This window comes from Bactrocera neohumeralis, chromosome 4 (assembly GCF_024586455.1).
Source record: "Bactrocera neohumeralis isolate Rockhampton chromosome 4, APGP_CSIRO_Bneo_wtdbg2-racon-allhic-juicebox.fasta_v2, whole genome shotgun sequence".
In the NCBI taxonomy this organism is placed as follows: Eukaryota; Metazoa; Arthropoda; class Insecta; order Diptera; family Tephritidae; genus Bactrocera; species Bactrocera neohumeralis.
Genome location: NC_065921.1, coordinates 82,129,610 through 82,157,584, shown reverse-complemented (window position 1 = coordinate 82,157,584; position 27,975 = coordinate 82,129,610). Strand labels below are relative to the sequence as shown.

At 29.6% G+C, this 27,975-nt stretch overlaps 3 protein-coding genes across 4 annotated transcripts; 1 reads left to right on the top strand and 2 right to left on the bottom strand.

Annotated features, from left to right (window-relative positions):
* The first annotated feature begins 172 nt into the window (after nt 1-172).
* Nucleotides 173-1,677, top strand: LOC126757299 (U3 small nucleolar ribonucleoprotein protein IMP3). The gene is made up of 3 exons (XM_050471086.1): nt 173-403; nt 457-668; nt 1,382-1,677. Exons 1-3 carry the CDS (start codon nt 267-269, stop codon nt 1,579-1,581), a joined length of 549 nt encoding a protein of 182 aa, XP_050327043.1. The 5' UTR covers nt 173-266; the 3' UTR covers nt 1,582-1,677.
* On the bottom strand, nt 1,674-7,388 carry LOC126757297 (procathepsin L). Of its 2 annotated transcripts, none has more exons than XM_050471084.1 (4): nt 7,299-7,388; nt 3,946-4,122; nt 2,536-2,732; nt 1,674-2,466 (listed from the first exon to the last, which is right to left on the bottom strand). In XM_050471084.1, the coding sequence occupies exons 2-4, from the start codon at nt 4,099-4,101 to the stop codon at nt 1,764-1,766; spliced, it is 1,056 nt and encodes a 351-aa protein (XP_050327041.1). In that variant the 5' UTR covers nt 4,102-4,122; nt 7,299-7,388; the 3' UTR covers nt 1,674-1,763. The 2 variants fall into 2 exon arrangements, with proteins under 2 accessions (XP_050327041.1, XP_050327040.1); XM_050471083.1 differs by having other exon boundaries at nt 7,272-7,377.
* A 10,629-nt stretch (nt 7,389-18,017) lies between these two features.
* On the bottom strand, nt 18,018-27,477 carry LOC126757300 (uncharacterized). The gene is made up of 3 exons (XM_050471087.1): nt 27,393-27,477; nt 19,204-19,579; nt 18,018-18,241 (listed from the first exon to the last, which is right to left on the bottom strand). Exons 1-3 carry the CDS (start codon nt 27,442-27,444, stop codon nt 18,085-18,087), a joined length of 585 nt encoding a protein of 194 aa, XP_050327044.1. The 5' UTR covers nt 27,445-27,477; the 3' UTR covers nt 18,018-18,084.
* Between the last annotated feature and the right edge of the window lie 498 nt (nt 27,478-27,975).

The window sequence follows — 27,975 nt, the reverse complement described above, 5'->3', positions numbered from 1 at the left end:
GCAACAATAAATAAAAAACGTTATTAGCAATAACATATGATTAATGACAAATTCTACAATATTTTCATATACATATATTATTATACTTTCAATATATAGCATATTATCCATAAAAATCACTTACAGTGTATATTCATTTATCGATTTGGCAACCGATAAATCTATCTCCAACGTAGCACAACCAAACAGCTGACCGCGCTTTTAACACGCTTTTTTGTAGTAAACAGTGCACATTGCAATAATTTATTTGCAGTAAATCTCATAAAATGGTACGAAAACTAAAATACCATGAGCAGAAATTGCTTAAGAAAGTTGACTTCATCACATGGAAAGTAGATAATGGTGGAAAAGAAACAAAAATCTTACGGCGCTATCACATACGCAAGCCAGCCGATTATACCAAGTGAGTTTCATATTTGTATTTATATTTTATTGTATTAATGTTTTTTATATTAGATACAACAAGTTATCGCGTGAGATACGCACTCTGTGTGAAAAAATTGCCAACTTGGAGAAGACGGATTCTTTTAAATCCGAAGCGGGTTCAATGTTGCTACAGAAGCTCTATGACATGGGCTTAACGCGCAATACTATGGATTTATCGGTTGCAAGCACTGTGTCGGCGAGTAGTTTTTGTAGACGTCGTTTACCGGTGGTAATGGTGAAAAGTAAGTTTTTTTGTTGGAAATATTTAATCGAATTAATATAGTGGTTAGCATTAAGCAAAGAGTGAATGAAACAAGTGTGCAGTTAAAAAATAGTACATGTATGAGCTCCGGTGAGCATATAATTATCAAGTTTGACAAGAAGTTTGTAACAGCGAGAAGGAAACAACGACGATTCTACAAAGTATATAGTTTATATAAATGACCAGCGCGACGAGCTGAGTCGGTTTAGCCATGTCCGTACACACTGATTGATCAAAATTAAGTTTTTGTATGGAAACTATTTTAATTGTGAAGGGTATTATAAGCCATCTTTTTTTTCTTTTTTTTTATTTGGAAAATATAAAACGAATAGTTTCGACTTATGTTAACCAGTGGCGGATCCATCGGAGTGTTTTTGGTTGTCAAAACCCCCAAACTCAGAAATATTATTTCAAATTCAGAAGAATTGACAAAGTAACATGAATATTGAAAATGTGTTGGAAGGTAAAAGTCCCCTAAAAAAAAATTCTGCATCCGCTATTAGTGTTAACAAATACAAAAAAAAAATATCATAAATTAAAAATTATCAAAATCAAATTTTTCGATATCTTGTATGCCAGTGTTAAAATTGCATTCCTGTTATAAATTAATGTGTGTATGTACAAATGCTTTTTCTGACTCTTATATATAAATTGTTTTAAAGAAAAAACGCTAACCATCTTATATTTTTCAAGATCGTCTATCACAAAATCTCAAAAATGCGACAGATCTCATTGAGCAAGGACATATACGTGTGGGCCCTGATATGATTACCGATCCGGCATTTTTAGTAACACGCAATTTGGAAGACTTCGTCACATGGGTGGATAGCTCCAAGATTAAGCAGCACGTCTTGAATTATAATGATGAACGTGATGACTTCGCTTTAGTTTAAATTATTTAATATTTTTTTTTTGTTTAATGAAAGATATTTGTACGACTCCTTTTAAGTAAATATAAGTCATATGTTATATGATGTGCCTAAAAATGATTTACAATGCAATTTTTTTTTTAATAAAATCGTATATTTCTCTCAAATTACACTATGTAGAAGAATTAGTTAATCCCTTGCATAATTTAAACAATTGGATAACTGCATTCTTCGGCGATGCCACAGTAATTGCTACCGCGTGGCAATCTAAAGTAACCCTCCTCTCCCCAACTGCTGTCCCATGAGTTCTTTACAATCCAATAGTCTTTGCCCTTTTCACTGCCATAGCCTACAACCAACACCGCATGATTCACTTCGCCCTTATTGCACTCCTCATCGGCATAGATGCCGTCCTTGTAAAGCAATAACGATTCTATGGCGTACACAGAACAGGCCATCGGTCCCAAGGTGGCGACAACTTCCTTCATTGTTTTCTCATCTTTCGGTTTGACCACAGCGAAACCTTTTACTTCGGCTGCCTTATTTCCGGCATTATAATTACAAGTATCCTTCTGATTCGCATACGGATACGAGGCGCTGTCTTGCAAACCCTTTTGCTCTTCCTTAATAAAGGCGAACGCATACTCCTGATAACCGCCATCACAACCGTTTAGACCGAAATCAACTGGACCGCAATCGATTAGATTCTGTTCGGAAAGATTTGGCAATTTTTTAGTGCTACGGAATATGTGTCCCTCAATGGCGCCAGTGGTGGCAAAGGCCCAACACGAGCCGCATTTATCCTGGAATTTCACCGGTGTGACACCGCCCTTAGTGCGCCAATCGAAGGCGTCCGGCACTCTGGTGGTGGGCGGTTTGGCTTCCTGACGATCTACGCTGGCCTTTGCTCTAAAAATATGTTTAAATTTGTATATATTTACAGTTTTCGAGACTTGTGTACTGCATTCGTTTACTCACTCGCCTCTAGCTGATTTGGAGTTGCCGCAGAAGAAATTCAAGAATTCTGCTTTAGTTATATCGGCAAACTTGTTCAACGCTAATGTATAACCCTTCTTGGCGGTATTGGTCAAGGCCACCAAATTTTTATTTGCATTAAATTGTGCTTCACGAAGTTGCTTCTCAGCAGCATCGAAATAGCTTTTGCCGGTTTTTAGCTGTATTGAGTGAGAGGCAGGGAGAAAATGAGATTTAAATGGAGAGAATTAGTAGTTTTTTGTTTAATTCTTTGTGATCTTTATATAATAGTTATAACCAATATAAGCTAAGTTAATTATGGAAGGAAAATAAATATTTACAGTACCTGTCCAATAAATTACGAACGAACAAAAAAATTATCCGGAGTTCTAACTTTAATCATTAATAAAAACATAAATATTTGGCGTATTTAAAAAAAAAATATTTTTTATATGCTATATACATTAAACTTAAATTATCATATTTTTGTATTGAATCATATTCAATATTATTAAATTATATTAAAAATATTAAATTTTTGTTTTCGTTCGTAATTTATTGGACAAGTACTGTAATGTAACTTAAAATTTTTAATTTTTATTTTCAAAATGTTTTTTATTTATTTTTTTTCAAAATTTCTTTTTATTTTTTTATTTTTTTATTTTTTTTTTATCAAACATTTTTTTTTTTAATATTTTTACAAAACTGTTTTTATTTTTTTTATCAAAAAAATTTGTTTTGATATTTTCTTATTTCTTTAATCAAAAAAATTTTTTTATTTTCTTATTTTTTTTTTTACAAAATTTTTTTATATATTTTTTTACATTTTTCTAAATTTTTTTATATTTTTTTACAATTTTTTCTTCTTATTTTTTATATTTTTACAAAATATTTGTAATTATAATGATGTTTTTATACCGTTTTAACAGAATTTAACGTTATTTTGTTTTTATATATTTTTTTATCTTAATTAAAATATAATTTATTTAAAATAACTTTAAACAGCTATTTATTAAAAAATATTTTGTTTAAAGTTTTTTAAAATATTTTTCTTATATTTTTTAAAATATTTTTTTTATATTTTTTAAAATTTTTTTAATATGTTTTTTTAAATATTTTTTTTTTTTAAATTATTTATTTTATTAAAAATATTTTTTTTTAATTGTTTTTTTTAATTTTTTTTAAATATTTTTTTTTATATTTAACCAAAAATTTATATTATATTTTTTTTTATACATACATATACATACGTATGTACACGTATATATGTACATATATTTACTTTTCTATTAATTTTCTCATTATTCTATATTTAATAATAACTTTCTTATTTTATTTTTGTTAATATTATTTATGTTTATTTCATAAATTTTTTTATAATAAAAAACGAAATAATAAATATTAAATATTTACCAAGAAGTCATCATGATCCGCAAAATTCAGGCCGCTTGTCACGAGGTTGCTAAGACCGCTTCCTATATTCTTCGGCGCGTTGAATAAACTCGAAAATTGTGCCGCAGTTAAAGCGAAAAGGAGGGGTAACAACCACACCACCGGGCCAAAACGCATTTTGCCTAAAATGTAAAAAATCTGCCAAATATAAAGAATTAGCAAAAATTTTTATTAAAAAAATTATAAAAAAACCGTATAATTTATAAAGCTCATAAATTTATTTTTTGCCAAAGCATTTAAGAAATGCTAATGAGTAGACCCGTTTCGAAGTACAGTAATCACTTGTTTGGGTGGAAATAAAATAAGACAAAACTCTTCGCTTTTTTCCGTTTCTAATCAATTATGTAAATATGGCAATATGCAAATGAGTCCGCGTGCCGACACAAACAAAAAAAAAAAACAATTTCGAAATAATAAAAAATAAACAGAAATAAATACAAAATTGAAAACTGAAACAGTTATGTGTGCAGTGTTATACAATTTAGTGTTATATATGTATGTATGTGTGTTTATATGTACATGTGTATATCTGTGTGAGTGTATGTATTGTAATAACTATTACAAAGATGCAATCGGGGATTTATTTTATTTTAAAGAAAACATTAAAATTTTTAGAAATCTGAGACTAATTGTACTTAAAGACGTCAACTATTAATAAATAAGCTAATTTCTAACATTTCTATTTTGTTTTCAGCGCATAAATCAGCAATTTGTATTTAATTATGACTTGTCACGCAACTTTTGGTCACCTTTTGGTGTGTGTGAAAAGCCAGCTTGGGCTTCAAAATCAACCGTCGAGTGGGAAAAATAAAAGTGGAATTCTTATACATTGTCAAAGGTAAGTAAAATGTATTTTTTTATCGGTTTAGGGGCTACAAGACTTTCACATTTCCTTTATTTTTTAAACTATATATTTTTTATTAAATTAAAATAAAAAAAAAGTAAAAGAAAGTTTATATTAAAACTAAAAAATCGATTTACAATTTTTTAATAAGATTTAAAAAAAATCTAGCCACAAAGACTATTTGAAAGAAAATTAAAAAAGTATTTGAGAAAAGAATTAAAAAAAGTTTTTTTTTTTTAAATTTAAAAAAATTCAAGCCAGAAAGAGGTTTTGAGAAAAATATTAAAAAAAAATTTAAAACAAAATTTTTAAATTTCAAGCCTTAGAGCGTATTTGAGAAATAAATTTAAAAAATTTGTTTTTTTTTTATAAAGATTAAAAAAAAACGTTTTTTTTATATAAAAAATTTCAAGCCACAGACAGTAAAAATTTTAAATTTTTAAAAATTAAAAAAAAATTTTATTGGAGCATTTGAGAAAAAAATAAAAAACAAGTTTATTTTTCTAAAAATTAAAAAAATATGAGTTGTTTTTTTTAAATTTTAAATTTAAAATAATTTAAAAAAAATTTGATTGATTTTTTCTAAAAATTTAAAATGAGAGTATTTGAAAAAAAAATAGTTTTTTAATAAAAGTTTAAAAAATTTCAATCCACAAAGAGTATTTGAGAAAAAAATATTATTCTAAAAATTAAAAAAAAATTGACTTTTCCAAAAATTAAAAAATTCAAATGTTTTTCCAAAGTTAAGTAAAAAAAAAGTATATTTTCTAAAAATGTAAAAAAAGAGTAGTTGACATAAAATTAAAAACCGAATTTAAAAAAAAAAGTTTAAAAAATTAAAAACAAAAAATTTTAAAAAATTAAAAAAGGCGAGTATTTCTGATAAAAAATTAATTTCAAGCTACGACGAGAATTTAAGAAAAAAATTAAAAAATCAGAGTTTTATAAAAATTTCAAGCTACAAAGAGTATTTGAGAAAAATTTTAAATTAACAAAAGAAGAATATTGAAGATAAAAAACTAAATAATAAGTTTCCTTTAATTAAAAATTTCAAGCCACAGAGTATTGGAGTAAAAAAATAACTTCCCTAAAAATTAAAAAAAAAATGAAGCCACAGAGTATGGAAAAAAAATTAAAATTTTTAAAAATTTAAAAAAATAGTTGAGAAAAAAATTTAAAAATGAGTTTCTTTCAATAAAAGTTTACAAATTTCAAGCCACAAAGAGTATTTAAAATGCTTATTAATTTTTGTTTTTAATTTTTTTTTTTAATTTAAAAATTTCAAGCCACAAAGACAATTTAAGAAAAAAATTAAAAAATAAGTTTTTTTATAAAAATTAAGGAATTAAGAAAGAAATTATGTAATTTTATTAAAATTACAAATTTCATAATTTCTTTCTTATCGCTGGATGTGATGTTTTTCAATTTTCAGATTTTTTTTTTTTGACAATTTAGATTTTTTTTTAATTTAAAAAACTTATTTTATATAAATGACATAATTTCTTTGAATTCTTATCGCTGGGTGTGATATTTTTTAATTTTTCAGATTTTTTTATTTTAACATTTTAGAATTTTTTCTCATTGAATAACGCGTGGAAACATGTTTTCCTTGTAAAAATTTTTTTATTTTTTTATCCTTTTTTATTCTTTTTTTTATTTTGACTGTTTTTTATTTTTTAGTTTTATAATTTTTTTTTATTTTTTATTATTTTTTTTTATTTTTTATTATTTTTTTTTATTTTTTATTATTTTTTTTATTATTTTTTATTGCTTTTATTGTTTTATTATTTTACTGTTTTTTTATTTTATTATTATTATTATCTTATTATTATTATTTTTTTTAATATTAATTTAATTTTTTTGTATTTATTATTTATTATTTTTTTACTGTTACTATATTTTGTAATACATACAGATATATGTGTTTTTTTTTTTTTATTTTACATACATACATTTTTTTAATTTTTTTATACTTATTTTTTATCATTTTTCCATTTTTGTTTCATAACCACTCAAATATAACCTTGTGGAGCTAATTTTTAACCTCAAAACATAAACTATAATTTCAAAACTGTTTCCTCTCATTTACATAATCAATGTGGCTCCAATGGCACACACACGCACACATACTCATGCATATTTTTCTACTTAGAATATTTGAATCCTCTGATTCTCATTGTGTTCCGTTAATCGCGCTTCTCTATATCATTAGCTTCAGATCAATCATTATTTTAGTTGATAACCTTTTTACTTATATCACTATTGCTTTGTTTTTGTAATTACACCAACCACACAATATTATATTTACTTTACAGCACATTGTTGTTGTTATTGTTTTAATTTGTTTTTATATTGTAATTTTGTGCTTACTTCAGCACCTGATCTTGGCAGTGAATTAAGATTTTCACAAAAACACAAGCCACACTCACACACACACACTTACAATGTCAAAAACAATAATAATAATAACCGGTAGTTGGGTTGTGTAGTCGGAACGAGTCGAAGATGCTTGCTATACAGTAGCCACCTTACTAATGGTGATTCTGCGGTCAGATGATGCCGCTTTTATAGCACAATTAAGATTTGCTTGATATAGGTAGCAGCTTAGCGTATGCTAATGGTCACTAATTAATTCAAAATGCTATTGGTTGAAAAAAAAAAAAAATAAAAAAATTAAAAAAAATTAATTAGAAATTCGTTCGAAACGCAGCTAGAAGCGCACTTCAAGTTTTAAGACGCTACCGTTGCTGGTCGAAAATTGAGTTATGAGGGAATCACCACAACTTTTTTCTTTAAGGGGTTATATGTAGATTACCTTTATTTTTATTTCGGGATTTGGCAACTCTAGTGTTGCAATCTTACGACTCACTTCTTTAGCGTAAGGTCTGGTAGGCCAATAAACCACGCATAGACCAGTTTGCTTCAACGGAGTAGTCTTCCTTTAGGATGCCTGCGCTTGACGCGATATTTTAACAAACTCTGCGGCATCACTATCTATACCTCCATCAGTGTATCACACCGTGGGGACTCTAGATGCTTACCAATGCGGGAGAAGTGCACAATAGATGCTTCATTGTTTTCCTGGTGCCCTGCTCTAGACATTTCCTGCAGTCTTCTCGATCTGTCAACCCCATCTTGCGGGCAGGACTAGTTAGTATTCGCATCATGTTTATACAATCTCTTCTACCGAGTGCCAATAGCAATTTTGTGTGTTTCCGATCTATCGTTTTGCACATGACTTTTGCAGTTTTGCACCCAGGTAGCTCGTTCCATCGTGTTTTGGTTTTCTTTATTATGCTTCTGTCAAGATCGTCGAATAGACAATGCATGGGTTTTCCAATGTTGATCACGTTTTCGGATGTTAGCCGTACACAATTCTTGACAATCTCGACCACTATTTCATTGCCCTCGGAAGCCAGTAGAAGTGAAGTTGCTTACTTCTGGCAACAATTTCCACTGCTGCCCTGCGTCCCAAAACACTTCAGGCCGATATGCGAGAGAAATTACTGCCTTGATTGCGGTTTGGCTGTCTACGTATGTAGATGTTGACTCTGGATTTAGCTGCAGGTGCATTAGATGCCAGCTACGCAGTTTCGCAATATCAAAGTTCTCAGCTTGAAATATACTGCTGTGGTCCGGCAACTTAAAAGATTACCTTATGCCTAACTCTGGACAGTGTATTCCAGCACCAACTCCATCGTCCATTTTCGTGCCATCCGTACAGATGTTTAGAATGTTGCGCTTAGCTAACATATCTTTGCGCCAGGCATCTTTTCACATGTTTACTTTGTACCTTCTTTCCGAGTTGAAAAGTGGGCTCATGCCAACCGCCATTATCCACCGAGCTATAGTATGTCCAAAGATTCTATATGTAAATTCTCCTGCTGCCAGTAGTCGTCCCGCCGATTTTGCTGCGCAGTTTTCAGCGAAGAGGGCTATGGGTGGCAGGTTTACTACTAGTTCAAGAGCCGCAAGCAGATCCGATTTCTCCGGATTCAACCCCCGACCCGCTTACTTTAGCGTAAAGTTTGACATTTTTGATGTTATACATATTAAGGGCCTTTTGACATACGAGACCTTTTTTCGTTATTTACAGTAACTTAAAATATTATGCCCGGCCAGATAGTGTAATTAAATCGTAAAGAAATTAATTTCGGGATCCCGAAGAATTTCAGAATTTTCCATTTTATTAGCATACTTTGGTAAAAATAATGTATAAAAATTTTGTGGCTAACAAATTTGAAGATTACTAAAAATTAGTTTCGGGATCCCGAAAATTTTCGGGATTTCATAATTTTATTAACTACCTATAATAACTAACTCACTACAAATGTCATATATAAATTTAGTGCATAACGAAAATTCGAGTTTACTAAAAATTAATTTCGGGATCCCGAAAAATTTCGGGATTTCTCATAACTCCATTAGTTGTAAATATGAAAATAGTAATAAATTAATTTTCACCAAAATCCCGAATGTACATACATATGTATGTACACACGTACTTACATACATACATACATATGTATGTATGTACAAGTAATTCGGGATATCCCTACCTGATATCGATTGATTTGCACAGAACTTGTATCACCTTCCAACAGACAGGTTTGCTGAAAAACTGCTAATAACTCGAATTATCATTTTAATTGATTGCGAATCCGAAACATGTAGCGGCAAAGAATCTCTAACACTAGTAGATTCTTATTAGTATGATGGGCGTATGTATTGACAGCAATTGCAAAGAAAAAAGAAAGTTGCTGGTAGACTTCTTGACGCAGTCATTTAATTACTCTAGTGTTTGTACGCGCATTAGGGTGATCCTTAAAAAATTTCAAAACCGATTTTTTTCAAGCTTGCTTCCACAATCAATATTAATACGGGTAATGCTAGCACGTAGAAATGTTGATCTCTAACGATAAATCGTTTTGGGACAAGGTCAATTTCAGATTCAATAAATTCTCTCAATATACATTTCTTTAGAAGCCTGCGCACCTAATCGGCATCAATTATTTGTTAAGCTTCCATAGAAAATGTTTTATTTTGACGTTTGAAAGGCAACATTTCGATGTTTAAATCAAAAGTTGTACTTGTATGTGAAACCGTGTACATTTTAAGTACCTCCCTAATGTCTGCATTCTTTTAAGCGCATAATCCAGTTATTCAGGCCAATATGCATACGTATTTCTTTATGCTAATTAGTCACACGATGGCATCACTGACCAATATTTTTTTGTCTGGTTTTAGAATTTTTATTCCCGCTTTCTGATAAAAGTAACGGTTCAATGCAAGAAGACAACAGATTTAGATTGCTTTGTCGGAAAAAAATCTTAATAGTTAAATAGTAGAAGCCATAGACGAGAGATCCACAAGTGAACTTACATATATCACATTAAAGTGGTTTGACTTCTATTTTCGTCAGAAATGTTGAGATGGTACAGAAGAAACCTAAAAGAACAGACATATTTACAGTCTCGTTCTTCTAAAAGTTCATGGAAATTTCGAAATTTTCCAAAAATGTAAAGAATTTACCAAATCTTTAGGTTGTATTGACTTTGTAAGGAGTCTGCTTTAAGGCTAAATACGTCACATTGCCTTTTACATAGATCGAAAACAAGTTATACATTTCAGTATCGGTGGATGTCTGAAGGTATGCGCTCCGAGGTGCTTAAGTCTTGAGCTCCCAAACGCCAGAAAGTCAAGACGGAAGTGTTGAGTTGTTTCCACCTAATCTTCTTCCATAGAGCTTCTGCAGATGGTGTCTGGTAGGATTTCCAACTAGTATACTGCGTGGATGCCAATAGGGCAATGACCCGTTAAAAGCCCCAAAACTAGGGATAGGCTAGTCTTAGATCGCTCTTGAGCCAAAAGGCTTTTGCGACAGCGCATGTACCAATGGTGGTCCAGCCCCGCTATTAGTGGAACACAAGAGGATACGGGAGCACTGATCGCCTCCCATTCTACCGATAGCGGTTCTAGGATACCTTTTCTTCAGAAGTCTGCCATCCATACCAATATTTTCATAAAAACACTCGATGCTATTGATAGCGAGGTTAGGCACTCTTTCACCAGTCCTGAACGCACTGTTATTGAGTTCAAGGCTATTGTCGGCGCTCTGCTATCTGAGTGCACTTCACTGAAGAAGAATGCACTCCGGAGCAGTACCTTAATAGCTGCAACCTCGGACTGGAAGACACAGCAATAGTCAGGAAGTCTGAAACTGTAGTTGATGGAGAGCTCTCGACAGTAGACCCCTCCACCAACCTTCCCCCCAAGCTTTGACCCATCCGTGAAGAAGCTCACTACTCCTCTCGTCCAATGGCTTCTTCCTATCCACAACTCTCTCGCCGGTATATGGATTGAGAAGGAGCCGCAGCCGTAAGAGATCGGTTTAGCCACTCCATGATCCAAGTGATCCGGTATGAAGTAAAAGTGAGTGAGGATTTCCGAGTGTTCAGATTCGTGTTCTTTTAGGAACCCAGACCTTTGAGTCTGATGGCAACTTTCGCAGCCATACACCTTGCGGCGATGTCCACGGGCAATATGTGCAGGATGGCGTTAAGTGCCATGGGTGTAGTGGACCTTAGAGCACCACACATGCTGATGAGCGCCGCCCGTTGAACGCTCTCGAATTTCTTTGCAAGTGTGGTCTTTTCTAGAGCCCTCCATCACATAAAGACTCCATAGAACATAATGGGCTTGACTATGGGGACGTAGAGCCAGAGGATCACTTTCGGTGAGTGAGCCAATGGCTCCGCTGTCATCTCTATATCGACTGCTTTTAAGAACCGCAGTTATTACCCCGTTTGTATGTAGAGTTCGTTGTCGATCTCTAACTGAACTATGCTTTCCAGCTTACGCAGTAATAAGAGTTCTTGCTCACTTTCTCTTTGCATCGGTAGTACATCTCTCTCTCTCTCTCTCTCTCTACTTCTCTGTCGGCCATACAAACTGTCCGATAAAAATCAAGTCCTTGTATAAAAACTTTTTTCTTTGACGAGATATCTTCATGAAAATTAACACAGTTCATTGTCCAAGGCAAAGCTACCAAATCCGAAGAAATTGTTCTGATCGAACCGATATAGCATATAGCTGTCATACAAATTGATCCTTCGAAATTAAGTCCTTGTAGGAAAAACTTTTTTATTTCTTGATATATCTTCATGAAATTCGGCACAGTTCATTGTCCAAGGCAAAGCTACCAAATCCGAAGAAATTGTTCTGATCGAACCGATATAGCATATAGCTGTCATACAAATTGATCCTTCGAAATTAAGTCCTTGTAGGAAAAACTTTTTTATTTCTTGATATATCTTCATGAAATTTTGCATAGTTTATTGCCGAAAGCAAAGCTACAATCTACCAACAAATTGTTCAGATCGAACCACTATAGCATATAGCTGCCATACAAATTGTCCGATAAAATTCAAGATAAAGATCTTTTATACCCTTTCTTGCTATAAGAAGAGCACTTGTGAAGGGTATGATAGCTTCGATGCAGCCGAAGCTATTTTTTTGTATCTCTCGTTCTCTCTCTCTCTCCCTCTCTATCTACGTCTATACCCATCCCTTTCATACCCATATTGTTAGTATATTTCCACTGACTGGCATTTCCTGCTTTCAGGGTTAATGGAGTAAGCAATTACGGTTTTATAACTTAATCTACAGCTGCTCAATTTAAAATTCATTATCTTTTATAGTTTTATGTATGTTTTTATTGAATACACATACGCGCACAAATTTTCATTTGCCCTGTATAGGCTCGTAAAAGTTACATACATTAAATTTTACGCTTACAAATCTAGTTTTACTGCCGATAGCAATCGTTTGTGGTACATACTTCTATTGCAATCTTTATTTTATTTTTATTTTTTGTTAGGTAAATATTATATAATTCGTACACACACGAACTACATTGTTTTTCATGAAATTTTACTTTCTTTTTCGCATAAAAAATTCTTTAAAAATATTTGTTTTGTATTTACTTTTAAATTTAAAAATATTTTCATCGCAAATAATTCATGAAATTTCCGTGCTAAGTAGTCTTCGTCGCCAGCGCTTACTAGAGTTAGTTTATAATTTATTAATTTGTGTTTTTATTTTATAGTTTTTTTCTTATTTTTTGTTAATACTAACGCCATGTGAAAGTACTCGCACGTTTCGGCCACTGCAAACGAACATATACGAAGCGTGCGCCGGTGCTGCGCTCGTCTACACGTTGTTGCTTTAGGTTTGTGTACTCGCTTTATTCGCTTTACTCGCTCGTTGTATTCGTTGCAGTTTTACGCGTAACCGTTAGACACGTTGATCACCTGCCGTCTAGCCGAAGCGTACAATTTTTGTTTTAATACTTTTCGGGCTTCAAAAAATAATTAGATTTTCATTACAAAAAATATTTTACTGCAGCTTATGGCTACATTTTAAGGCATAGTTCGTATAGTTAAGGCTTTTGCAACACGAATCGTGCTCGTTTGCAAAATTACTAAATATATGTAGGATTTGCGATTTAAGATCAGTAGTTACTTAGTCAAGGTTTACAATAGTGGTGGGTATAATCTATAATGCTCTTTCAAGTTACGCTCAAATATTTTTTTCTCTCTTTAAATTATAATTTTACCGCATAACAGTAAATGCGAGATCGTAAGGATCTATGCGTTATATAGTGATATGTGGTTTACATGTAATATTGTCTCCGTTGCCGCGCTTAAAATTCTTTTAGCGCTTCGCTCTCTTTTTCACATCGCTCTGTCTCTTTCTCGCAACGTTTTGTCTCTTTCGCACATCGCTTTGTGTTTTTATCTGATATTTTTGCACTTTTTCTCCGTGTTTTTTTGCTCAAGATCACCCTCTCTCACATGTAAGTTATCTCTCTTTTATTTTTAACTCTGCTATTTACGCTTTCCTTCGCTATCTCTATTCCACTTTTGTATTTTCGTCGCTTTCTCTTATATTTTTGCGCCTTCTCTCCTTTTTTTGCACAAAATCATGCTTCTCATCTCTAAGATTTCTCGTTTTCTTTTACTGTTTCGCTCTCTTTCTCTAACTCACTATTTTTCTCATGATCGCGCTCTCATTTCTAAGATCTTCCTCTTTCTTTTTTGTTTTGCGGTTTTCGCTCTCTTTCTCTCCTTTCTCTCCCTCTCTCTCTCTTTCTCTCCCTCTCTCTCTCCTGCTTATTATTCGGACGTAGTGTACGTATGAGATCGGTGAGCGAGAGGAACGATTGTCGATCGACATCATTGTTGTTATTGTCATGATGTAATACACCAGCCGCTGGTATGTTATGTCGTTGATTCTCATTGCTGGCAGCGGCCATCTTTTCAATCTCCTGTGAGATCTGCTTGAGACGCACCTCAACAGTGGGCACTTCGGCGGGCGCAGCAATAGCTGGTATCGGCAATGTCTTCAATTGATCTTCACCAACCGTATTCCGCTTGGTATCGACATCATCACCGCTATCCTCATGCGAAGCCGAGTTGTTTTCTTCGTTGGCGGCATCATCGTCTTCCTCTTCGCCCGCTTCCTGTTGTTGTTGTGCATCGTTGTGTACATCTTGTTCGACTTGATGTTCGGCTGATTCTTTGCTGTTGCCAATATGCAAATCATTGTTGCCCTCATAGACGGGCAATGTGCGCTTCTTCTCATCCTCCGGTTCCTCATCGTCAGCATCGAAGCTGTCATGTTCATGTTCGTGTTCGTGCTCAGTGTCGTGCTCATCGTTCTTGGCCTCCTCTTCGCCACTCTCCAGATCGTGATCGAGATTCAAGGAGACAAAAGACAGCTGCGGCTCATCATGCTCGTCATCATGATGGGAGCGCTTCGAGAAAGGTGTGTATGTGGACATGGTGAGCGGCAACGGAGTTGTGGATAGGCTCAGCTTGGTGGGGTCGACAGTGGGGCGTGAAGTGGTCGAGGTGACTGGACGGCTGTTTATGTGCGTGCGGGGGGAAAATGAAAGAAAACGCAATAAAAATGCAATTAGAAATGAATTTCCAGCAATAAAAATAAGATTGTAGTCAAGTAATAGCGCTTAAGAGAAAAGCTTGCGAAAGTCAGCGTGCGTGCGTGCGCATGTGTTCGTCTGCATTCGTCTGTTCATATGTATATGGTCATTAATATACCGTATCGACTTTTATGTTGACACTGTGGCATGCACGCATACACACGAACACATGGCGACGGCACAAAGCTTCAGAGTTAGAGGTGCAAAAGAGTTGCGTTTTCAAGCCACTACTGAGACATTACATACAAACAACTGTATTTAGAGTTTACTGTTACAAATAGCAATACAAAAGAGGCGACATGATATGTGTGTGTAGATATGTATAATCCTTAATGCACGTTTTATGCTGATTGTTAGCCGATCAGCGCTGATTATAAACACCAAAACATGGCAAACTCAAAAATTTACTTTTTTTCTTTATTTTTTTTTTTTTTTGTAATTTTTTTTCGAACAGACATTTGCTTTAGATCTTTGTCTTTGTGTTTTACAAGCAGCTAAGCCCCAAACCACGAAATTCTTAAAAATATCTGTTATGGACATATACAAAACGGTTACAATTTTGAGGTTAGTAATTGTGGTCGTAAAAAATATGAAAAAATAAATTCGAAAAAGCGGCATAAATTTCATTTTAGCTATTTATTTGCGGTACTTTTTCTGCTTCTACTGTTGCTGTGTTTGTTGTTATTGCTATTGTAGGCTTGTTAGTAGCGAAATGAAACGTTATTTGCACTTGAGAAATGACAAACTAATTGCTTTATAACGTCGTTCGAGTTTTCTTCAAACTACATGAGTATGTGTAAATGCATATATGGCGCAAACAGTGACTCAGAAAATTATGCAGACTGTGTGTTGTGACCGTTAGAGTATAAATAGTATAAGCTATATGATTTTTGCTTTTCAAATATTTTTGGAGTTTTTTTATAATATTTACTTCTTTTTTTTATAATAATTATTATTATCAATTTTTATTTTTCGAATTAATTTTGTTTGCTGAAATCTTCACATTTTATTTGAAATTTTATATATTTTGCAATTTAAAAAAAAAATTATTATTTTTTATTTTACATTTTTATTAAAACTATTTTTAGTTTTGAATTAATTTTTTTGTTTGGAATTTTAACTATTAAAAAAAGTAATAATTTATTAAATAAATATTTAATTTTTCCTTTTGCATTTTTTTTGCAATTAAAAAAATATATTTTTAAAATGTTTTTGTTTTGAAATTAATTTTTTAATAAAATTAAAAAAAATTTTTAATTAAATTTTTTATTTTGCATTTTTTTGTAATTAAAATAATTTATTAATAAAAATCTTTATTTTATATTTGAAAATTTAAGTTTGTTTTAGCATTTTTCAATTTGAAAAAAAAAATAATTATTAATTATTTGAAATTTAATTTAAAAAATTACTTTTAATTAGAAATTTAATTTTTTTGGGCAAAAAATAATTGTTTATTGAAATGTTTATTTATTTTTTTAAATTTTTTTTTGCAATTAAAGTATAATTTATTAATAAAAATACTCATTTTCTATTTGAAACTTATTTAATTTTTTTTTTCAAATAACAAAAAAAAATAATTAATATTTATTTATTTAAAATTTTCTTAAAAAATCTTATTACTATTTTTTTTTAATTCAATTTTAAAAAATATTTTCAATTTGAAATTAATTTTTTTTCGGAATTAAAATCTTTTTTTGTATACTCTTTTGTTTTCTTTCTTTTTTTATTTGAAATTTGATTTTTTGCATTTTAAAAGAAAATAAATCTTTTTTTAAAGTTTTTATTTTTCATTTTGCAATTAAAAATAACTTATTAAAAAAATCTTAAGTTTTTTTGAAATTAAAAAAAATAATTATTGTTTCATTAAAATTTACATCGCGTTATTTATATTTCATTAATTTTTTTATTTATACATATTAAAAAATTTAAAAATTTTTTTTTAAATAATTAAAAATAAATATTTAAAAACTAAAATAATGATTTAAATTTTCCTCCTTTCCTGTACACATGTTTAATAAATTATGTAATTCTTTTTTTTTGGAATATTTCTGCCAAAATTTTCAAAAAATAAAATTACTGTTGAAAAGGGTAAAAAGAAATATATTAGAAACACATTTTTTTGATTTTTATACTTATAGATTTATTATTAATTAAAAGTTTTGAAAAAAAATTCCGGTAAAAAATGGTAATACAAAAAACTAAAAGAGTAAAAAAAATATTTATAATTTTCAGTATATTTTTTGCTCAAATAAAAAAAAAATACTGCCAAAAACAGTAAGAAACGAAAAGAAAATGGTTTCAATAGATTTGCCATTAATTTTAACATTTCTTAAATTTTATTGTTATTGTGTTTTCATAAAAAAATTAATGCTGAAAAGTGGTTAAAGAGGAAGTTTTTTATTTAAATATATTTTTATTTATTAGAATTTTTTTTTTTTATTTTTTTGGATAAGAAAAATTTTTGTTAAAAAAAAAAATTGTTTTGTAAAATTTATAAAAAACAAACTTTTTTGTTAAAATTTATTTATTTTATTATTAGAAAAAAATGTATTAAAACATTTTTTCTCTCATCATTAAAAAAAATGTATAAAAAGTCGTGAAATCCACACCTGCACAATTTTCTGAGTCACTGTTTAAGTGTTAACTTAAGTATTAGTATTAGTTTTAATGTGTTTTAGCTCTAATTTTTTTATTGTATTTTTTATGATTTGGGGTTTAGCTCACCTATATTTGTAAGTATTGTTTTGTTTTCTTTATTGACGCTTCATTGTTGCGCTTGTGTTGGTGAATATATATGTATTTAAATATATATTGCTTGGTATATACTCAGTTTTACAAAAATTAGCGTATTATTTTAAAAATAGATTACTTTAATAAACAATTTCACAAATTCACGCAGAATGCTATGCTTTCTTTCAGTTGTTGTTTTTGTGCAAGAGATTTGTTGTAGTACAAATTTTAGAGCAAGCTTTAGAGTCTGCAAATATTAGTTATTTCTCCATAATCTTGTTTTCATTAAATATTTTTGTGATTTCTCTTTCTCTTCCACTCTCTCGCGCGCTTTCAGCTCTTGCTCTCTTCAATTTATTTTAATTTTATTTCAATTACTTTTTATTTTCTTTAATTTCTTTTATTAATTATTAGTCAGTGTTTAAGTTTTTTATTAATTTTATTATTGATTTATTTGTTTTTGTTGTTGTTTGATTTGTGAATTCAGTGATTTTTTTTAGGTAAGAGTAGTAGTTTGATGTCCTTACCCCTGCGCCGATGACACTGGAATACTGCCGTAATTGTAGTAATAGCATCGGGTTTGTTCGCAAATGAAATCTTTCACAGCCGAACAGTCTTCGGGCATCCATTTCAATGTGGGTTGTTTCAAAATGACGCAACCCTTTTCAGCGCCGCTACTGCTGTAAAGGGTCAAATAAGTGTTGTACGAAAGTGTAAAGTGAGAAACTTGATATACATAAGATTTCTTGATTAAAGTTAAATAATATATATACATATATAGTATAAGGTCCTTAAACCTGATCTGGGATCCTGAGATCTAGTCATGAATTTTTCCAAGGTCTCTCAGTAGTTTTTGACTATAGAGCTCGAGAGCTCAAATCATCATTTTGTTGCTTTTCTCCTATTTGTGGTCTCTACACTGCTTAGCGAACATTTCAAAGGAAAAATGAAAGTGTACAGGTCTATGATAGATTTGGAATCTTTTTATTGTAGTAATCCATGACTTCTTATGCTCCAACGTTAGAGATGTTCGATGGAGTGGAAAAAATCAGTTTTTTTTACAAAATCCATCGGATATGGCTTAATTTGGTTACCACCAGGTACCTAATGATGGCCTAAGTAAGGTTCCCTGCGGTTTAGCGCTCATGTGCCTCAATTTTCAACCAACCAATCCTTTTTAATCGAAATTGAAGAGGGCCTGCAGAGACTTTCAGCTACAGTTAGTGGGGAAACCTTTAAAACATATTTGGTTTTGATCTAAACAAAATAATTAAACCCTTTTTAAGGGCAAAACTTTGAACCGGGTGACGATTTTGTTGCCGTGTTCTTCGAAATTAGGGGATTAATCAGAAAAAACCGGCAGAGTAGATATCATCTTCATGCAGCAAATAAAGTAGACACTATTTGAGATTTTTCTATCAATCGCTGCTTTTTTGTGGGATTACACAGAACTCCGTCAATATTTCCAGAACATAACGACCTATTCAATAAAGACCTCGTAAGGAATGCTTACTATACTAGATAAACTCTGATAACAACTTCCATTTCTGCCTTCTACAAGCATTAACCGCAACACGTAAGACGAACTTAATGACATAGACTGAAGACAAACATCAACGGTAAACTGTAAACGTTCACTTACCTGTCGCGCGCCGTCCGTTGTGGCGATGTATTGCTATTGTGATCAACAGGATCGAGCAGACCAGCCTGTATGGCATCGGCTGAATTCTCGAAGAAGTCAAAGGTCGCATTAAACGGCAGGCCAGTGCTCATCCATAGGAACATGCCGGTGCCCAAACGATTGCCGGAAGTCCAGAAATCATAATTACCATAACCGGCATTCTTCAGATATGTCGTCATTGATTCGGCTTTCTCTTTCGTTTCGAACGACGCCAACTGCAGACCCAACGAACGACAATACTGATAGGCGAGGAAGTAGTTGAGTTCGGGCGAATAGGGATTCATGCGGCTAATGAAGTATTGTACGCCATCCAGGTGAATGGTGGTGATGCGTTGACCTGTGTGCATATAAAGTGTGTGTGTTGTTGATGATTATTCAATTTCATTTTAATTGTGTGGAGTGTGTGTTGCATAAATGCATAAATTATATGAACATTTTTTAATTTTTTTATTTTTATATTTTTGAATTTATTTTATTGCATTTTTAATGCCTTTCTCTTTTCTTGTACTGTAAATGAGTATGTGTGTATACAAATGTGTATATATGGATATTGTATCCTATGGCTCCACGTGGTAGCAAAGCGCCATATTAAATAAATAAAAATATATTCAGCTATAAAAAAGGGAAAATGGAAGGTTAGGTTTAATTTTTTAAAATTATTATTATTTTTTTTTTAATAAATTTCTTTTTGATTCTAATAATGTTTTATTAAAATATTTTTTTTTTGAATTTTTAAAATTACTTTCTTAATTTATTTTTAAAATAAATTTTTTAAATGATAAGTATTTAATTTTTTTTTTAATTTTTCAATATAATTTTTTCATTTTTTTTAAATTATTTATTTTTAAAATAAGTATTAATTTTTTTATTTGTTTATGAAATTTTTTGTATATGTATATTTAAATATTTTATATATTATAATATTTCTATGGATTTTTATATGTTGTTTTTATTTGACCTACAGAAACTTGCAACGAAATTTTAATTCAGATTATCAATTATATTTCTTTTTATATATTTCTTCAATTTTTTTAAATTATTTTTGAAATTCAGTTTATATAATTTTTTTATTGTATATTATTTTTATGTAGTTTTTATATAATTTTATGTATTTTTAATTTTCTTTAATTATTATAATATTCTTTAATATATTTTTAATTATTTTTAAAATATACATTCACATATAATTTTGAAATTTTTTATATTTTTATAAAAATTATTTTTTTATACCCTGAACAGGGTATATTAAGTTTGTCACGATGTTTGTAACACCCAGAAAGAAGTATCGGAGACCCTATAAAGTATATATATAAATGATCAGTATGTTGAGCTGAGTCGATTTAACCATGTCCGTCTGTCTGCCTGTCCGTCCGTCCGTCCGTCCGTCTGTATATATTCGAACTAGTCCCTCAGTTTTTAAGATATTTTTTTGAAATTTTGCAAACGTCATTTTCTCTTCAAGAAGCTGCTCATTTGTCGGAACGGCCGATATCGGACCATTATAACATATAGCTGCCATATAAACTGAACGATCTGAATCAAGTTCTTGTATGGAAAACTTTCACATTTGACAATGTATCTTCACCAAATTTGGTATAGATTATTTTCTAAGGCAACATTGTAATCTCCGAAGAAATTGATCAGATCGGTTTACTCTAGCATATAGATACCATACAAACTGAACACATAGTTACTAAAAGAAAAGCACCTGTAAAGGGTATATTAGCTTCGGTGCAGCCGAAGTTAACGTTTTTTCTTGTTTTTTTCTAAAATAATATGTAATACATATAATATTTTTACGTATTTTTTGTATTATTGTATAGTTTTTTTTTTAATTTTTTATACATTTATTATATATATTTTTTTAAATATATTATTTATATTTTTTTTAATATTTTTTATATATTTTTTTCTTTTATGTATTTTTTCACCCTTTTATAACATGAAAACTCTAAAATACTTTTTTATTCACATTTTCTATTCTATTTTTTATATTTTTTGAATTAATGTCTTAAATTTTTTAAAATTATTTGCGATTTTTGTTTTTGTATATTTAAATCTGTTATATAATATAATATGTATTAGTTAAATATTTTTTTAATTTTTTTTACATTTTTTCATAATTTTTGAAAAATTATTTATATATTTTTTTTATATTTTTGCTCTATGAAAATTATCAAAAATTTTAATTGACATTTTTTGTTCCATTATTTATATATATTGAATTTATTTCTAACATTTTTAATTCGTTTTTTGAATTTTTTAAATTATTTTTCAATTTTTTAGAATTATTTTAATTATTTTTGAATTAAAAAAAAATTATTTCTTAAATTTTCTAAATTTATTTAACAATTTTTTATAGTTGAATATTTTTATATATTATAATACATATAAAAATTTATATATAATACATACATATATAAAAAATATATAAAATATTTAAGAAATAAATTTAAAGAATTTTATGGATTTTTGATATTATTTTATAGGTTTTGATATTTTTTTCATGCTTTTGACCTATAAAAAAATGTTCAATATTTTTCAAACGTTTTGCTATCCGCTAACATACTATATACACCTCATACCTACATGCATCACCTACAACCGAAGCAGTCGTTTTTATAAATTATTTTAAATTATTCTGGACATGAGCTTCCCACTTCCGATGGCTGTTTTGAGCACCTCGAAGTGTGAGCATAGTTTTAATCAGTGTGTGTACAAACAAAAGGCGAAGGCAAACAAAGGCACACACACACACGCAAGCGGCCTGTCTCTACAAGTGCATTGTGTGGCGTTGTCAGCCTGCAGCTGGGTGGCATGTACAACAAATATGCCTGCATTAATGTGACAAGCAGGCTTTCACACAAACAAACACACTTATAAAGATTTATGTAAATATATATAAATGTAAATATAGGTATGTCCTGCCATGCCTGGGCGTCTTTGCAGGGCTTCATTGATATTTTTCACCTTCTTCACTTCTCTATGTGTGTGTGTGTGTGTGTGTGTGTGTGTGTTTGTATACAATGCACCCATATTTTGTTTGATTTCTTTTCAACGTGTATTTAGTTTTGACGTATGTCTCAGCTGTGGAAACGTGACAGTCAACGTCGGTTTTTAAAAATTGTACGTATGTTTGTGTAAGTGTGTGTGGCATGACTGGCTGATTGGCTGCAATGTAAGCGCTGCACTTAAATTTATTTATTTACATATGCAAACATACAAACATACAAGCATATTTGCATACATTAACTCTTATAAGCATGTATGTATGTGTGTTTGTGCATTTTTAATTTCGCTTGTTTGTATGCCGGTGTGCGCCGAAGAATGTCTTCCTCCTAATGTCTTCTACATACATATATGTACATATGTATGTATGTATGTCTGTGTGTTTGTATGGAAGTTGCAACGGCATGTGCGCACTCCTTTTGGCCCGCAACGCATTGAAAAGGTTTAAAAGCAACAAGCAAACAAACCAAAAATGAAAATGAAAGAGCTATTGCTGTTGTTGTTGTATGCAGGCAAACATGACTCATTCAATATTAGCCGCGCTTATTAGGTTTCAAGTGTCAAAGTAAATATAGAAAGGAATAGTGTTAACCCGTTGCGTGTTCTAGGAATGTTTAATAATGAGTTTTTTGAGTAAAATTTAATTTAAAGTTTGTATTTTTTTATAAAATTTACACATACACATAATAGGTAGGGGAAATTTATTTATTCCTTATACTCAACTAAGTGAATTAATTGATATAGTTTTTGAGATATCGATTTGAAATTTCGCACACGCTCCTTTCTCTCCAAGAAACGCTCATTTCTTAGAATCGCCGTTATCGGACCATTATAACTTATAGCAGTCATACAAACTGACCGATCCAAATACGGGCCTTATATGGAAAACTCTTTTATTTGACATGACATAGTCACGAAATTTGTCACAGATTATTATTAAAGCCAAAGCTACAATATATGAAGAAATTATTCAGATCGGCCCAATGTAACATATAGCTGCAATACAAACCGATAAATCTAAATCGAGTTCTGGTATGGAAAACTCCTTTATTTGACAAGATATCTTTACGAAATTTGGTACGGATTATTATCCAAGCCAGCGCTAAAATCTACGATCAAATTGTTCTGATCGGACCATTATAACTTATAGCTGCCATACAAACTGACCGAACCAAATCGAGTTCTAGTATAGAAAACTTTTTTATTTGTTAAGATATCTTTACGAAATTTCGCACGGATTATTGTCCAAGCCGAAGCTATAATATGCGAACAAATTGTTCAGAGCGGACCATTATAGCATATAGCTGCCATACAAACTGGCTTATCTAAATCAAGTCCTTGTATGAAAAACTTTTTTATTTCATAAGATATCTTCACGAAATTTCGCACAGATTATTATCCAAGCCAAAGCTACAATATACGAAGAAATTATTCAGATCAGACCACTATAGCATATAGCTGCCATACAAATTGATCAGTCCAAATCAGGATAAAGATCCTTTTATACGCTTTTATGCTGTAACAAATGCACCTATGAAGGGTATTATAGCTTAGTTGCAGCCGAAGTTAACGTACCATGCTGTTTTAAATTTTATTTTGCCAAAATAGGTTCCATTATTGATTCCAAGGCAACGAAACGAAGCAAGTTCGTTGCTTAAGTCTTTAGTTTAAAATATTATTATTATTACTTATTTGTTTATTATGCTTTTAGTATTTGTATTTGAGATATACAAAAAAAAATATTCATCAACTAAATATTTAAAAAGTTTGTGAGTCACTTTAAAGCTATGTCCGACTCTTTATATATTATACTTGTATGTACATATTTATATGCAATGACGTGTTGCTTCAATTAAAACCAAAAAATTATAATTAAATAAAAAGGTCAACGTACCGTTAATTCATAACTAATACAATTATTATTTAACGGTTAACAACTTAAAATATTTTTATTGCAAGCTTATTAGAACCACATTGAAGTCCACACGCTTATTTAATAAAGTTCCATATAAAGCACACACACAACTAATATAGTCATCCACGCTATTTGCCTATGTAAATGGCTAACGGTTTCAACAATTGTTTGGCAAAGCGAATTCAATTATTTGGTGTGCAATAGCACATTTAAATAAATTTGGAATTAATAATAATAATAGAAAAAGAGAGAAAAAATGCAAAATAACCTAACATCACTTTTCATAAGTTTACTGGCGAAGGAAAAACGATATAATAGAAACCACTAATATTGAAACAAAATTTGAGTTTTGGTTATAAAATGGTTATATTGGTTATTTTTTAGTTATTATTGGTTATATTTTAGTAGTTATATATTGGTTATAATTTAGTTATATCTGACAGCGGCAGCTGAAAATTTTATGCTACATATATGTAATATGTTGTAGTAAATCGTAAGCAATAAAAAAATTAATTTTTATTTTTTGATGATGCGTTGTTTGCATTTTAGGTGACGATATGTATGTATGTAGCTCTTGTTTGCCTATTAAACTGAAATATTTATAATTACTCGTTTTTCCATTCTAATTCAAGTAATTTTTTTCAATACTTATTTACGTTTATTTTTCTCTTTTTCAGCATTTTTTCTCTAAGAAATTTCTGCCAGCAAAATTTTGGGTGAGTGCTTTTATAAGTTATTATATGAATAATGCAGGGAAAAAATATTATAAAATTTTTAAAACAGGTTTTTTTTATTTTATAATATTTCTTTATATATATTTGATTAAAAAATATTCAATGCTATTTTTGAAATATTTTATTTTTATATTATTATTATTTTTTATATAATTTTTTATTTTATATTATTGTTCCATTTATGTTTTTGTAGATTTAAATTATGGTGAGTGCTTCAAATTTTGGCACTGAATTCTGTGATATTTTAATATTTCTAATTTTTTTTTATTTTAAACTTTTTCGCAAAATTTAATTTTTTTTAATTTCAAATTGATTCAGTAAATTAGAAATAACGAAAAGCATTATAATTTTCATAGTGATTATTTTTTTGTACAAATTATATATTTTTATTTTTTAGGAAATGGTAATATATCTTAAAAACTGTTTTCTTACAACCACTTCCTGCCTATTTTTTGTATAGCAACTTTTAACAACACAAAAAAAATTTTATCATTTTAATTTTATTTTTTGTTGATTTTATTAAAAGAATATAATAATCAAACATATTTTAAATTTAAGTGCAAATTTCATAAAAAAATAATTAAACAAAATTAAAAAATATATATTTATCAATTTGGTCTAACAAAAACAAAAGTTTTACAGATTGAAAAATATTTTTTTGTTAGACCAAATATATATATAAATATGTAGATATTCTGTTGTTGTTTTGTGTGTTAATTAATTTTTTGGAAGCTTCACTTTGAATAACACCTTGACACTATAGTCTTTTATTATACAAACTATATATTTCTCTAATCCATTTTCATTGTAAGACTAAATTCGATAAAAGCAAATTTTATCTCTCACTAAAAATTAAAAAAAAAACATCTTAAAAACTTTTTTAAAACAAAAATAAATTTAAGAAATCTTTTCAAAATTTCGTAGAAATAATTTTTTAAATCTCTTTTTTTCCAAAACATTCAATAAAGCTACAAAAAACGATTTTTTTAATTTTTATTTCTTCATACAAAGTTTCAAAAATCTTGATAAAACAATTTTAAGAATAAACAAAAAAACGATTATTTAACCAAAACTCTTAAAAATTACTAATAAGTTACTTAAAAATATATTTTTCTTTCACAAATATTCAAAAATTTCGATAAAATTATTTTTTTAATTTTTTGTTTTTCACGAAAAGTTTTAAAAATCTTGATAATAATAATTTTTAGAATAAAAAAATAATATTATTTAAACAATCTTCAAGAACTGCTAATAATTTATTTAAAATATATATTTTTTCACAAAATTAAAATTTTTTCAACTTTTCTTAAAACATGGAAAAGCAAGTTTTCTTTTTGACAAAAACCAAAATTCAAAAATCTCAATCAAACAATTAAAAAAAATATATATTAGTAAAAAAAATTGTTCATAAATAATTTAAAAAATATTTTTTGTTTCTCAAAAATATTCAAAAATTTCCTTAAGATATTTTTTTTTATTATTTTTTATTATTATTATTTACTGGAAAATTTTAAAATCTGGCTAAAAGCAATTAATTTTTATTTTTCACCAAAACATTCAAAAATCTTCATAAAAACTATTTTTCGAATAAAAAAAATGTTATTAAAATTTAAAAAATTGGTAATAAATTATTTTAAACATGTTTGTTTCATTTTTCAATTTTCATAAAATTCTTTTTTTTTAATTTTTTTTTTATTATTTCCTGAAAATATTTGTTGTTTCTCAAAAGTATTCAAAAATTTCGGTAAAATACTTTTTTGTTTCTTTAATTATTATTATTACTGAAAAAATTAAAAATCTGGCTAAAATTTTTTTAATTTTTCACTAAAGTATTCAAAAATTTCGTTAAAAATAAGTTTTCGAATAAAAAAATATTATTCAAATTTCAAAAATTGCTAATAAATTGTAAAAGATATTTTTTTCCCGAAATAGTTTCAAAAGGTTTACTTTCTATTTTCCACTAAAACTTGCAAAAATCTGCATAAAGGCAATTTTTTAATTAATTTTTACAAAAAAATATTCAAAAATCTCGATAAAAACAGTTTTTTATATCCTTTAACAATTTTTAAATTTAATTGGTTTGAAATTCTTTGAATGAAATGTTGAGCAACATTCTTGCAACCTTACAATTTTCCTGCGCCAGATACATACAGGACTTCACAGAAATCCAAAAATATGCCATGCTCATCTGTATTAGACTTTGTATAAAGCTTATGCTGCATTTAGACGGGATGCACGTAACGAATGCTGACGAAAAGTTCTTGAAAAATTTTGGTACAGGAGGCATGCTTTAACAATAATTGCAATTAAAAATATTTCTAATGAAAATTTTCGAATTTTTCTTCGAAATGTTTAATAGTTTCGCTCGAATTTTTATTCAAAACCTTTTGATACTTCCGTTCCTTCAAAAACGATTTGCTGCCATTAAAAATTGTTCTGCACTTAAATATTAGGTATGTTGTGTATGTTTGTATGTAGAGTTTTGTACAAACCTGAGACGCAGGCTAACACGCTCAGTAAACAGATCAAAATAATTTTCGCCATTTCTGCTACGTGAAGACACAAAACAAGAGAGACTCTTTCCGCCAATTAATCGAACACTAATAACCAATTTTTCAACTTGTTGCACTATTATATATAGAACTACACCACAATATTGCTGTATATATATATGTATATATGTATATTTGTAAGGATATATGTAGTTGTAAAATTATATTTTGTTCCGTGAACGAGTGGAAGACACGTTCGTTCTTGATCGCTGCAAAAGACCAACTGACACAAACTCCGCACAGCCAAGAACTCTAAAGTTGTTGAAGTCGAAGACTCGCCGAAGAATTCTTAAACCATGGCGGCTTCGTCTTTAACTGTGGCTTTGTGACTTCGATTACAAACACACACACAGACATAATTACGTTTGACTGCTTTGACTTTTGTGTGTGTGTGTTCGCTGTCGCTTTGTCGCTTCGCTACGTTTTTGACTCGGCTATTATTTACAAATACACTTGTGTGCGGGCGTGTGTGTGTGTGTGTGTTAATCCTTTGAGCCAGCGCTGGCAGTGGCAAGTCAACTCG